Source organism: Poecile atricapillus, chromosome 4 (genome assembly GCF_030490865.1).
Source record: "Poecile atricapillus isolate bPoeAtr1 chromosome 4, bPoeAtr1.hap1, whole genome shotgun sequence".
Taxonomy (NCBI): Eukaryota; Metazoa; Chordata; class Aves; order Passeriformes; family Paridae; genus Poecile; species Poecile atricapillus.
The window spans coordinates 9048923-9063316 of record NC_081252.1 but is presented as its reverse complement, the minus strand read 5'-3'; the positions used below and the strand labels follow the sequence as shown (position 1 = coordinate 9063316).

General features: G+C 44.2%; 2 protein-coding genes across 4 annotated transcripts in view; one reads left to right on the top strand and one right to left on the bottom strand.

Moving 5' to 3' along the window:
• AFG2A (AFG2 AAA ATPase homolog A) overlaps positions 1-2025 on the bottom strand; it is a 166258-nt gene extending 164233 nt beyond the window's left edge. The window contains exons 1-3 of one of the 3 annotated variants that reach the window (XM_058837466.1): positions 1793-2025; positions 1261-1385; positions 529-686 (exon numbers count right to left, since the gene is read on the bottom strand). In XM_058837466.1, the coding sequence (XP_058693449.1) occupies positions 529-686; positions 1261-1385; positions 1793-1925 (416 nt within the window). In that variant the 5' untranslated portion in view covers positions 1926-2025. The remainder of the gene's footprint in view (positions 1-528; positions 687-1260; positions 1386-1792) is intronic. The other 2 variants (XM_058837464.1, XM_058837465.1) reach the window with 2 other exon arrangements.
• Positions 1974-14388, top strand: NUDT6 (nudix hydrolase 6). The gene is made up of 5 exons (XM_058837467.1): positions 1974-2169; positions 3105-3308; positions 8017-8072; positions 10513-10567; positions 13566-14388. The coding sequence occupies exons 1-5, from the start codon at positions 2010-2012 to the stop codon at positions 13952-13954; spliced, it is 864 nt and encodes a 287-aa protein (XP_058693450.1). The 5' UTR covers positions 1974-2009; the 3' UTR covers positions 13955-14388.
• The last annotated feature ends 6 nt before the right edge of the window (positions 14389-14394 follow it).

Here is a 14394-nt window from a genome sequence, read left to right as displayed (position 1 = left end):
GCCACGAAGTTAATTCAGAGGACACTTCTTAATAGATCATTGCCTTTCCTGATCAGTAAACATAGAGTTATGTTGTTGGGGTCTGGAGTTGGGGATTGATTCTTTTAAGTGGAGGAAAAGCTAAATTATGCACACAAGCACGACCCAGAGGTGTTTAATTTGCAGAGAATGAGCTACACCTGTAAAGCACCTAGAAACCTGGGAAGTGCTTGAACAATGGGACGTCAATTTATTCTTTTAGTAATTAGTATTCTTGCTTCTTACATGAATGTATGGCTCTCTGGACATCAGGAGGAATTTCTTCCCAGAAAAAAAAATCTGCAACTGACTGCCTGGGAGCTATGATGTTAATTCAAGTGCTAGGACACTTTCAAAAGTACCTGTAAAGTAACTTTATTTAGAAAATAACTATAATCAGACTCTGCAACAATCCAAATGCCAGTTCTGTGAAATGATAAGAGAATGACAAATTTTGAAGGGAAGTGGTTGAATGAAAACCTCAATAAGGTGATATAACAAGTTCCATACCTCAACTTTACATCGACTTCCTCTGCCTGGATGACTGCACCAGTCACAGGCTGCACAGTGACAGCATCACCTGGATTTACTTTCAGGTTCTTCTGTGTGGTTTCACCCAGCCCAATTCTTCCCCCTGGGAAGCCTGTGGTGGGCCAGGCAATACAGACCTAGGAAGAGTTTTCAAAGCAAAGAGCTGTCAGTTGAGGTCTTGCCCCTCTCATTTCCAGTCAAGGTAAGCAGTGATTTAATATGAAGGATTAGGTTAAAACCTGGTCCCACTGAGCAAGACACAAGGGGCACTGAGCTTATATTTGATCTAAGACACTTTCAAAATTGAAGGGGCTATATTTTGCTTACCAATATGATAAAAAATTCCACCAGGACTCTCTACACATTCTGCAGATAACTCAAAAGCATACATTGTGCTGATCAGAAAATGCTACCCCTCAGTGAAAAAAAGATGAGCAAATAGCTATACACTTTATTTGCACGTAAGAGATGTGTGTGCTTATGTGAAATATAATATATAACCCATCTATTCACACATGACTTATCAATTTATAGAAAAAAAAATATCAGCTGCGTGGATTTTTTCCAACAGATGCAACTACAGTGTAGAAAACGCGTAAGAGCACGTTCACCATTTATCTCAATGCACCATCCATGCTGGTTCCACTGAATACAACAAGAACAAGCTAATAGAACAGGAAATGCACTTATAGGGTCAAGAAAGGGTCTCACCTCCTGCCGCCCCTCAGCGGAGGTGAGCAGGGCCGGCCTCCCTATGCAGAGATCTGCCGATTTCATGCTGTTCAGCGACAGCTGTGCCAGAGCTCTGCGCAGCATCTTCGGGACTTTGTCATCTCCTCGAAAGGAAAAAAAAAACAAAGTATTTTTTTTTCTCCCCTTCCCCTCAGTACACCCGGCGTTTCCCGCGCTCCCCGGCAAGCACAACCTCGCTCGCCCTCAGGGGAGCGAGCGGAGCCCCGTGAGGCGCAGCCGGCGGGACTGGGAACACGGGCGGTCCCACGCTGCCGTTCGGCACTGCCCCTTCCACCGCGATTCAGCTACCACCGACATTTCCCCTTCCACGGGGATCAGAGCAGGTTTCCTGGCGGCCTGGACTGAGACAGCCCCCTACCCCGGTCCCGTCTTCCTGAGGAGCCAGGAGCGCGGCTGGGCAGGGACTCCGATTCAAACGAGGCGCCCTCAGCGCGCCGTGCTGAGGCAGCCGGGGCTGGGGCTGCTCGTCCCCGCCTCCCGCACCCCGTACCTGCCTCCACGGCGTCGGCGACGCGCAGCGCCAGCGGCCCGCCCGCGGCAGCTCCGAGGGGCGCATCCCGAGGGGAGCCACCGCCCGCGGCCGGGCGCCCCTTGCTCTTCCTTCTGGAAGAGGAGGCGGACATGCTGCCCGCGGCCGGCACAGAGCGGTTCCGGAGCAGAGGCCGGCGCCGCCCCGGGGGCGGCCGCTCCCCGCCCCGCTCAGCGCCATGGCGGGCCCGTGGCGGGCGCTGCGGAGGGCGCGGGGCTGGGTGGCCCTGGCGGGGCTGCGGGCGAGGCCGGACAAGTTCGGGGGGGTGAGCGTGGATCTGGGCGAGCTGCGCGGCTCCCCGCGGCTGGAGCGGGCCGCCTTCGGGCGGTGGCTGCGGGGCAAGTGCCGGGCGGGGATCCCGAGTCCCGGGGCGGGCGGGGGGCGGTGTGTGAGGGGCGGCGGAGGGCCCGCTAGGGGGCGCCCTCAGCCGCCGCCCTCCCCTCACGGACCCTGAGCCGCGACCCGGAGGTGAAGGGCACTGGCAGGAGGGAGCAGGGGGTCATTCACAGAAGCGTAGAATAATTAGGTTTGGAAAGGACCTCTGGAGATCATCCAGTCTGATCGCCCGGAGCAGGAGGCATAGGAGTGACAAACCACAGCAGGTGGGTTTGGAATGTCTCCAGAGAAGGAGACTCCGTGCACCCACTGGGCAGCCTGTTCCAGTGCTCTGCCAGTCTCAGTGCGAAGTTCTTCGTCATGTTGAGGTGAAACTTCAGGTGTTTTCAGTTTATGGCTATTGCTCCTTGTCCCATTACTGAGCACCACTGAAAAGAGTCTGGTATCATTCTCTTGGCACCCACCTTTGCCGTACTTGGATGGATGGATTTGGCCCCATCTGAGACTCATCTTCTCCACATGAACAGGTCCAGCTCCTGCAATCTCTCCTCACAGGGAGATGGTCCAGACCTCTCATCCTTTTTGTGGCCTCCACTGGACCACTCCACTAGTTCCTTATCTTCCTTGTGCTGAGGAGCCCAGAATGGGACACAGCACTCCAGAAGAGTAGTTGTCCCTGTTTCTCATGGCAGACCCAAACGTAAAAGCCATCATTTTGCACGTGAACACCAAGTTGTTGCACATGAAATGTTGAGCTGGCAGCCTCTGAGACTGCTGGTGAGTTTCTCACACCAGCAATAGTTTTACCCTGTGGTAAATAACATGGAAAATACAGATTTTTGCACATTACTGACAGCTGTAGCGTGTGGTAAAGTTCAAAACAGCGCAGATCAAGGGCAAAAGGATCCCTGACCCTCCTCACTTCCCTCTCTTGCAGAGTCAGTGTCTCAGTGGCGGGATGAAGGCCGTGTTGCTGTCTGGCTCCGTGTCCCCATCCTCCAGAGCAGCCTTGTGGCAGTGGCTGCTTCCCAAGGCTTTGCTTTCCACCACGCTGAGCAGGGCTCATCCACCCTGACGCTGTGGCTGGGAGAGGGGCCCAGCAGGCTGCCAGGCTTCGCCACACACCAGCTGGGGGTTGCAGGTGAGTTATGGGAGCGGTTGCACCCTCAGAAAGTCTTGAAGGAGCCCTTGGGAGCCCGTTCAGTAGGAATTGTTCCTCTGTACAACCAGCACGTGGAAACCAGCTGGCTCCTGCATTTTGGAATGAAAAAGTAATCACCAAAGTAGAGAAGAAAGCACTCCTCTGCTCCGTGTGCTTAGTATGTGTATTTATCTAAGCTATGTTCAAGTTAATGTCTGTAAATGGGGAAAACTTGACCCAACAGAGATTGTTGAGAAGCTAAAGCATCTATTACCCTAAACTGCAATGGTCTGAAAGCTGATCTAAGCTGCCTAAGTGCCTAGAAGTCTTTAATCCAAACATATCTTTTACAAAAAAAAACCAACAAATGCCATACTCTTACCCATCTAGACCTCCCACAACCACAGCTGGAAAGCTGTTCCATAACTGAGAAAATTTCCAAGGACTTAGACAAGACAGTTTCCCTTTTTTTTTTTTTTTTATTTTATTTTTTCATATAGCACAGCACAAGGGACTGATAATAAGCCAGTATTAATAATAAGTGAAATTAGATTCACCAAATTCCAGTGGTTGTGTTCTCTCACTCAGCAGAGTTCCACAGCTAAGCCATTACTTATCCCATTGCTCAGTTATCTGTTGTAATTGGAGATTTGGACCCCTCATGTGCTGGTTGAGGGTTACAGTAACACACAGAAATTACTGGGGAGAGCAAACCTCTCCAGCTGCAACCCTGACTTCTTTGTCCTTGGCTTGCAGGGACTCTGGGGAGTGTTACTTCTCGACTAAAAATCTAGTTAGGAGGAACTCACAAAAGATGGTTTGTTCCGTGTAGCAGCAGGTCAGGTGAAAGGAAGTTTGGGGGAAAAGACATCACTACTGGGAGTCTTCCGGTCCCAGGCCAGCAGAGGGCAGGGTGGATGCTGAAGGCGGCCTTGGAGTTTGTCAATGGGCATGTTGGAGCATGTTTTCCTGAGGTATGGAAACCTCACCATTAAAATATGTGGCATTAAACTGGAGCGGGACAGCGCATTCTCCTCGCAAAAGCACGGGGTTACTCCTTGTGAGGAAACCTAAGGGAGAGAGAGGTTTTTCTGAAGTAGAACTTGCACAGCTGAAAGTGCTGCTTGAAAGGAAATCACGCAAGAGATTGTTGTTGTGACCCTGGTGGGCATCAGAAAGAACTATAAGAAAAATCATAACTCTGAAAAGCTCGCAAATATTTAAAAATGTATTTTCAGAGCATAATTTTCAGCTGTGCAAGTACTTTGTACTAATTTGCACTCTGTAAGTAGGAATAATCTTTAAAGAAAACTTTGGAAAGTGCAGGTATATGGATTTCATAATTTATTGTATGGATTTTAAAATGGCGCAACATATAATGGATGTGTTCTTTGCTACCATTTTTCAAACCTGTGTGCTTTTAGTCTTTATTGGGATTTTCTTTAAAGGACGTAAATACTCCAGGAAAGCATTCTAGGCAGCTGAAAGTGTGAAAAGTGTAAAATAATGATTGCTATGTGGGGTTTTTTTGTCCTTTGTTCTACTCACTGTCAGTGGATCTGGAACACATCCCAAAAATACATGGATACCACCTGGTAGGTTTACTCCATTATCTTTCTACTTTAGGAGGGAAACCTGGGGTAATGGAAAGGCTCCACTATATTTTTAATTCATTTTATTGAAATATTAAAGTATTTAAATACGGATACTGGGGAGGGGGTCAAACACAAGGCTTTCTTTATTCCCTAACCAAAAAGTATTTTAGGATATGTTGCAATAAATAAAATCAATTTTCTGGTGAGAGTCCCCATCTCGAAGCCGTGGCCAGTCAGTGAAATGCAGGAGTCAGTCCCGTGAGCATCCTCAAAATGGAAAGCAGAGATGTGGAGAGTGGTTGGCTGGCCAGCAGGAACCAGCACGGGAACAGGGAGCAGGTAGCGAGTCTCATTGCCAAGTAGACCAGCAGCTGCTTTTCCTCCTGTCTGGAGTTTTCCCACGCAGCAAACAGCACAGCCAGGGCTTGTGCCTCAGGACCAAGTGCAGCCAAGTGATGACAAAGGTGTGAATAAGCGGGGTCAGGTCATGTTTTACCAGACTGGATAGAGAGTGGCCAAGCAGAGAATAGCAAATGTTACTCATTGGGCTTGGCCATTGTTGTTTAGAAATAGTGGAATATGTGATGTGTCTCCCAGCTAAGTTACTACATCCGTTTGTAGGCGGCAGGATTTTCCACATGTGTGAAGGTACAGAGGAGTCTCTGGTGTATGAAGTGATTAACGTGTTTTTAAAAAGCATTTCCAAAATTCTCCACCTCCGAGGAGGATGTGGCCTGCCATCCAGCAAGTGACGTGTTTGTAAACATGCCACGCAACAATGGCATGAGAGGACAAGCTGAGGAAGGAAAGTAAAAGGAGAGGAAGAAAAGTGAAAGGCATTTCCTTCCCCCTCACATGCTCTACAAGCCTTACAACACAGCTGTTATTTGCATTGCTACCACCTTAATCCGCCTGTTGAAACAAAGTCCTTGGAGTTGAAGGACTCCAGGAAGGAGAGCCTACACACACATAGGATCGTCAGCCTTGGCCAGTCCTGGTACTTAGGGAGGTCTGAAACCAGCAGCTGCATTACTGTGACTTAAAAGTAGTTCCCAAGGTGTTTCACAAATACCTGCTCCTGTCTGCTGATGCTTACACTGCAGGCAGTGGTGTCTGCTCTCAATCTCTGCTTAACAAGTGCATCTCAACACTGAAATCTTTGCATGCATTTTTACATCAGTCATAAATAAAACAGGTGGGGTAAAGATACTTTTCTCCTCCGTTACTCATAATCTGGAGTTATCTGAGGGATTATTTTTTAAATGCTTTATAAAATGCTTTTCTTGCCTATTTCCCAAAAGAGAACATTCCAAAACCAAGTGGTATTGTAATAGTGATTACCTGGTTGGGTTTCAAGTGTAAACCTTTCCAGAAAGTCATCCTGGCATTGGATGATTTAAACCTCCACATTTGTAGCAGGAGGGAGAGTTTTAAAAACCACAATTCAGAGCAGTCACACTCTAATCTCACTGATGCCAACCAGGTGTGGCCCAGTGAGGGAACATGACACCAGGCAGCAAATCCTGTTAGTGTGTTTTCTTCCCTCTTGCTCTGCATTTAGGTGTCCCCTAGCAGAGATTCTGATTACCTCACTGGGAATTTCACTGCCAAAAATTACATTCATATGCTTCAATTTCAGGGGGACAGAGGAGAGCAAGCACACTTTCTGTTTGATTCAAACAGCAGTTTCCTGCCTTTATCAGCCCTACCTGGCCTCAGCAGACGCTTTGGCTGAGAAATGGCTTTTCTAGAAAACAGATCCTCTAATCGCAAAGTTCCTTCTGCTTTCCTTTTGTTGCCTCCTTTAATCATTACAGTAGTTGGACTTGGACACTGCTAAATATTTACAGGAGGAATGAAATCATAAAGTCACAAGCCTTGGGGAGGCAGATACGTGACTACCCTCTTAAAGCACGTCCTTTGACATATCTTGAAGGAAGACTGGTACTTCATCTTTGAAATATCCTCCTACACACAACTCCGCCATGTATTATTAAAAACCAGGATGTTTTTAGCTGGACACTCATTCCTTAATAATTCCTTCCTTTGGGCATACTTCCCCATAGCATTTTAAATGCACATGTCATCACAGATGTGCCTGTATCCTCTTCCTCCTGCTGTAAAATGACATAAGCATTTTGTTACAGTTAACCTCTAATTTGAAAGCCATGCATGAGTGATGTGGAAAAGATCCTGGTAAGTTGCACCACAGCACTCGTCCTGCTCACCACAGCACTCTTCAAAATCTGAGAAAAATACCTGCTTTAAAGCAAGGACATTTTTAAAGTATGACCAGTGATTATGACATAATTAAACATGAAAGCACTTGGGTTCCAGAAAGTAGGAAAACTTGTAATCTGTGGGAGAAAGTCATGGGCTGAGCATGAGGGCATAAGGAAAAGCTGCACTTCTCAGACAGGTTTTTTCATCAAAGTTTTTGTCACTTCTCCACTTGGAAGCAACCCTTTTTGATTGAGAAGTTGACCCAGATTATGGTGCAGTTCCTGTCATGAGTTGTTAGCTGGGTAGTGCCAGTTCAGAGCCAGTCACACAGCTGAACATTATCTGTGCAGTCAGCCCAGAGTACTAAACCTGGGGTGTTACTAACCCAAAACCACTCAAACCTTCACTGCAGCAGGTGGGGGCTTTGTCATGAATTTCACAAAAACGTGAAAAATTTGAAATTTGAAAAAGAGAAAAATTGGTCCCTGTTAAGGGTGGCTTCTGAGCCAGAGTCACTGGAAAATTCCCTGTTATTTGAGGAAGATTACAGGCACGTCTCTGCTGAAGTGAGTGGCTTCGGATTGTTTGGGTAACCTCTTGATCTTGCATTCTTTAGTTCTGATACTAACACAGGCAAGTTTTTCTTTTCATTTCTTGTCTAATCTGGAACTTAAATGTTGCAATTATTTATCTTGGTACTGCCAACCCTGAATTTTTATACGGGATACTTAACCTTTTTCTGATACTTTATTGTGCATCTGTTTTCCACTGACAAACCGCTTCGTGATTCATCCATACAAACCTTGCTAACTGTACATTAGGGGTTTGTTATGCTTTATTGAACGACACTGTCCAACACCACCTCTTTTTCAATGTTCTTTCTATACCAGGTGCTGTTCTAGATGAAAGCACTGGAAAGGTGTTGGTTGTACAAGACAGAAATAAGGTATGTTTGTTGCAGGATTATAAAACAGAGAAGTTAATTTAGATAAGCCTATTTTGTAGTGTAAAACAAAAATGTGTTTATTTTTATTCCAGTCCAAAATTGTTCCAACATTGAAAGTTACTTCCTTTTACAAGTGTCTTAAACACATATATCAACAAATCACTGAATTCCATATTAAGGGAAAAAAAAAAACAACTCTGAAAATCAACAGCTTTGTTATAACTGCAGATTGATTCAGCAGAACTAAAGTATCCTTCCTGCTTGGAGCTTTCTGTTTTCTCCTGTAACTGACCCAGGAGTCCCTCATCTCGTGTTTGGATCCAGGCAGACCTCTGAAAAATGCCCATGGCTTGAAACAGATTTTGAGAGGATACCCATTTGGTTTGGTTTCCAGAGTTCCAGGCGTACCTGTGGCTTTAAACAAGCAGTAGCATGGTTGGCCGTGACCTGGAGACCACCTTGGTCCAGCAGGTATAAAGATCTTGAATTCCTCGCACACGCAAGCGCCCACCCTCACTACAGGGGATGCCAGACCAGAGCAGGGCTGTGGTGAGGGTGGCTGGTGTGATGTGGCCTGAGGTCACTCCATCCATCACTGAAATGTCTTCCAGCCCCTAGCAAGCTAACCCAGATTTGAGCTCAGCTGCTGCAGAAAGCTCTCCAGCTCACTGGCAGCTGCCTGTGCTACTCATTTCAAGGGACATTTAGCCTCCATGATGCTTCCATTTGCAAGTTAAAGTGTTTCCTGTTAAAACTGCACAAATTAACTCTCTAAGAGAGTGAGATTAATGCAGTTTTAACATAAAACAATCAGAACTTAGCTAGGTAGACTGAAAACACTTGGATGCATAATTTTCATTTTATACAGTTGAAACTGTGTCAGAATCTCTCTGGCTTCATTCTCCTGTCTTTCCTGAATTTTCTCCTCAGGACCCAAAACATCACTTCGTTATGACTTACAACACAATTAATGAGCTTCAGTGAAAGAGTGCTTTCATAGGCAGATTCAATCATACCACACTCAGTTTGTAACACAAAAGATACTCTTCCTCTGAACTTATTTCCTGTAATTGAAAATGTTTATTTTTCATTTTTGTGTTTTATATTTTTACTTAAAATAAAGTAAAATGTTGAGGACTTGGCTTTAGGAGGACTTTCAGGCTGTCATTCAGCAATTACCAATTAAAGCATAAACCTACATCTCATGCTGTAGACTCCAAAAGTGGTTCCAGCTCCAGAGAGTCTCCAGGGACAGAACAGCACATTGTAAACATTAGAAACATGACATTTATTTACCCTTTTATACACTAAAATATAAATGTGCATGCTTACCTTTTAGTAAATATTTGAAGCAGATATGAGAGTAAAAAAAAATGAATAAATTAACAACTGTTGGAATTATTAGAGCTGTTTGGGTTTAATTATGACAGGACAATTCCACAGCACACAAAGATTTCCAGGAACTAAAAGGAAATCTGAAAGCCAGTAGACAAATATATGTATTTTCCATCTGCACTATTTTTAATCTATTACTTTAGATTGCTATCCAAGCCCTTTAAGAATGCCCAGGAAAAAAAAATAATTTCCAATGTAGTCATTAGGGTTTCAAATCACTGGAAAGCACACAGCTTCCCTGCTATGCTGCAGAGACAAAAAAAAAAGCTCTTTTTGGGCCAGTGTGCCTTTTTACTGCAGTTATTTCTAGGAGAAGGGTAACTTCTTCCTACATAAACTTTTGACAAGGAAAGAAATAGAAAGTACATAGAAGTAAAGGTAAAACCTACAAATCTTTGTGCCCTTGCAAGAGGTGCAGGGACTGGGACTCCTTTAGCAATGTGAGTAACAACACCAAGCCTGCACTTCATGTTTTAATACTGAACTTTATTGCAATTCAATAAATGTTTCTATACATAAACCACACACAAGCCCTCATTTCTTGTATTCCATGAAAATGACAAGTTACATTAAATGATCATTACAGACACACAGAGACATCTTAAAGCCAGTGCAGTATAGAACAGTACAATCATAATACCTGTTTGTAAGATTAAATATATATACATTTTTTAAAAGCCAAAACAATGGATGTGGAATACATTAGTGATTAAATAGAAGATTATATAGTCTATAGCAGCTTTTTTTTTTTAATATTCAACTACTCTATCTAGCAGCAACATTGTCTAATGACTGTTGGACAGTTTGTATTTTCAGTCAGTAGGTGTTTTGTTCCAATAGTTCATACAGACTGTAGCCATCTCTGATCATCACATCAGCAGGAACAAACAAGTTCCTACTTACTGATATTTGTAAAATAACACTACTGCAACTTCAACAAAAGAGTTATGTGTCAATATGTCAAAAGAGTTATGTTGTCTCTTTTGTATTAAAGAGTGCAGCACAGGCTGACTGTTTCATTAATGGATTTTTTCCCCCAATACAGACTATAAACGCATGGAAATTTCCAGGAGGTCTGTCTAATCCAGGAGAAGACATTGGTAAGTTCTGTGAGAACAGGTCAGCCATCAACTGAACTATAAACACATGAACACCGCTGAAATACAGCCTGACCTTTGTCACTCCTGTGATGGATTGTTTCCTTCAATTAATGGTGAATAGATGGAGTGACACAATCCTGGGACCCTAATGGTAACAGGGTAGCATGTTCAGGACAAAGAAGTTTTGTGTTTGTAACATTTACTCTTTTCCACACTTTTCTTTTGAGTGCTTGAGGCCAGCTAAGTTTTTGTAGGCTGGTCAGATATGCTGCAATATGAGCCAGAAGTGCAGAGGATTAAGGTAATCCATATATAGCCCAAATAAAACTGAAACAGGGAGCTCTCGGCTCACACTGGAATCCAGGGCAGTGACCTCAGGGATGGACTGAGCACAAATTTCCAACTCTCCCTTTTTATGCACAAAACAGAAATAAATGCACTTGCTTCCTTCCACCCCCTGCACTTGATTAGCTGGGACCAAGAGCTCCTTGGCACAGGGCCAGGGTGAAGTGCAGGGCCTCAGTCCTGGGGGCACATATTCCCAACAGAGACGTGAGGCACTCCTGTGGCATGAAACAGTGCTGGCTTGAGAACTCATTTCTCTCCAACACAGCACAACTGGTGAACACTGCTTGCAGTTTATCTTCACAGGTGAATGAATGAACAAGGGTGTTTATGGAGAGAGAGAAAATCTGGCTTTTTTCTCCTCGTATCTCAGCCCTTAAAATCATGATCCGTAGGATGGTTACTTCTTAAGCCCAGGTTTCCTGGCTGTTCCATACCTTAGAAATACCTGCTTTAGCAGTCTCCCTACAACAGTGTGTGGTAGAGCTGTAATCCAGTTACTATTTCAATTCGTGAAGAAAGTTTCTGCTTGTCAGGATATGGCTGAGTTTAGTTTTTATAACTCATGAGTCATTTTTCAAGTCTTTCTGTCAGACCTGGTAATTGAAATCAAAAATACTTGCTGAACAATGCAATGGAATGTGGTGAAATGGATCCATGTTTTCAAAAGAATCCCAAATGCCATGGCTGTTGTCTAGCCAGGCTCCTCCTCACTTCTAGTGCCAGCAGCAGCAGGACTTTTGTACTCAGGGGAACCACAAATGACCAGCACTGGTGTTCCAGTGGGATTCCCCAGAGTGATACTGCTACTGAGCACAACAGCAGCCACCCCTCACTTAACAGGTGAGACTACGGCTGGAGCCTGGACTCAAAACCACCCAGGAGAAGAATCTCTTACAGCTTCCCTCCTGCCACTTCTAAACTTCAGAATAATAAAAGTTACTATTCTCTGCATCACAGCTTATATTACAAGAAGATATAAATTAGTAAAGCATAAAATACAACAGAGCCTAATTTTCCTTTCTCATTCTTACATCAAACCTTAAAAACACAAGTCAGTCAAGGGACTAAATTTCAAATTACAATTAAAAATTGCTATTACAATGCTTAAAATCCTTTGGTGACATGAAGTCACAACATGCATGGCTGCCTATTTAAATGAGCGCCAGCTGACTCCTGCAAGTGACACCAAGAGTTTCACAATTCAGATTAAGCAAAGTGCACACATTTTTGTATCTGAGTATTTCTGAAACTCCAGCCTTAGTGTTTCTTCTAGTTTAACTGTCATTAGATATTTATATATACACACACACACATTTAAATAAAAGAGAAACAAAACAGCACTCCATCTAAAAGCAAAGCTCAAAGCTTAAATGAAATCCCTCATTACTGCAATTTTCTTAACTATAGCCTGCCTCAGCATTCCTCACGATCTCAGTTCACTTCCATGTAACACAGCCCCTTCCTTGCCCACTAACAAAAACACCTGCAGGGAGTTAAAATTTCCAATATCTAAAATCACCCCTGAAATGTCTGTTTTGTTCCCCTCTGACTTGGCAAGATGCAAGCTTCCGTAGGATGGTGAATCTCTACGAGTCTTTTAAAATGCATTTGCTTTCAGAAGCAAGTCAGCACACATTCCTTACTGAAGATGAACTAACAGGAGCAGATAGCACTGCACAACAGTTCTGTACATTGACCACTCAGAACAGACACGACCAGGTTACATTAATTTGGGAAAAGACAGTATTTAACCCACCAGTAGTTACCCCAGGCAAGTTGGATTTGACTTGACTACGATGAAATTGGAGACTTTGAGGAAATGAGTGGAATATTAAAAAACTTCTTTGGGGCTCTTGAATTTGTTACTGAAGAGAAAAATCTTCTCTCTGGAGGAGTTGTGGATGAATGGGTGGTTCTCTGGCTGGAACTGCAGCACGCAGACCCTGCAGACCCTTCAAGTTCCTGCTGCGTTTGTGGTGAGGAATGTTAGCACTGACCTCACTCTGGCTGGGGCACACAGAATGCACACGTGCAGCACAGATGCAGCAGAGATGCAACATGCTCGCAGCATGCTTCCTGCAAGAACGGGCTCTGTGTTGCACTGGTGCTGTGGCATATTTGAAATGTCACCAGACTCTAAAGGTACATCTTGAAAAGGACCTGGCACCAACTTTCACTTTCTGAAAAGAGTTTTACCCATTTTGTTACCCCTTGGGGTGAGGTGCAGAGAAACTGATCTGATCAAGAGAACTGAGATCAGTACAGGTGCAGCTGCACAGAGTCTGAACCCGAGACTGGGCAGGGGCAAGGAGAGGGATGGAGATCCAAAGGACTGCAAAGACAGTGCAGTGCTTGGATTAACAGATCAGTGGAGCCAGCAGCCATCAGTGTCCATTACAAACCACACCCTGTACAGCATTACCAAAGTAATTCTGTAGGATATACACAGGAACAACACACAGTAATTATTTTTGTTTGGGAACCAAAAAATTTAGCTTATCCTTGTGTTGGAAAAACAGACTTACGTTCTGAAAACCTTATGAAGCAGAACAGAGAACATGCTGAGTAAGAGGCTTTTTACCTTTCCAGAAGGTTTAAGGAGTGCTAAATTACTCTCAGATGTATTGTGAGGATTGCTCTTTCCACCCAGGAGACACAGCAGTTCGAGAGGTTTTTGAAGAGACTGGCATCAAGTCAGAGTTCAAGTCCATCCTAAGCATCAGGCAGCAACACGAACACCCCGGAGCCTTCGGGAAGTCAGACATGTACATCATCTGCCGCATGGAGCCCTCCTCCTTCCACATCAGCTTCTGCCAGCACGAGTGCCTCCGGTGCGAGTGGATGGACCTGGAGGAGCTGGCCAGGACGGAAAACACCACACCCATCACCAGCAACGTGGCCAAGCTCTTACTGTTCGGGTACCGGGAAGGGTTTGATAGGATTGACATAACCATGAGGGAGTTCCCAGCTGTCTACACAGGCCTGTTCTATAAACTCTACCACAGGGAGCTGCCCGAGTCCTACAGAAACATGACGTGATAGCAATACATTTCACATTTCCTTATAGTAATAATTTAGAGTTATTATTGCAGTGTTGCATATTACAGTTAGCTGTGGACTTCTTTCTAGGTAATTATTAGAATGTAATTGTCCTCAAATAAGCTAAGATATAAATTATTTTTAAAGGTAATTATTGCTATGAGTGTGCATCAGGTTTGTTCTCCTCTACTCCATAAAGCAAGCACAAGGTAAATAAAATACATAAGTACCTAGAAGAAAACAGAAGTGTTACTGATCCTGAAAATACATTCTGCAAGTCATTTTATCTCACACACACTGGCACAATAGGTTTAAAGAGCAATATAAAGACAGTACTAAACATTCATGGTTTAATCTGGTATCTGCAAAAGTAGTTATAATATCAGCAAATAATTGCTTATATTTGGCTACTTCAGAGAGGAGTAGGAAAGGCAACATCT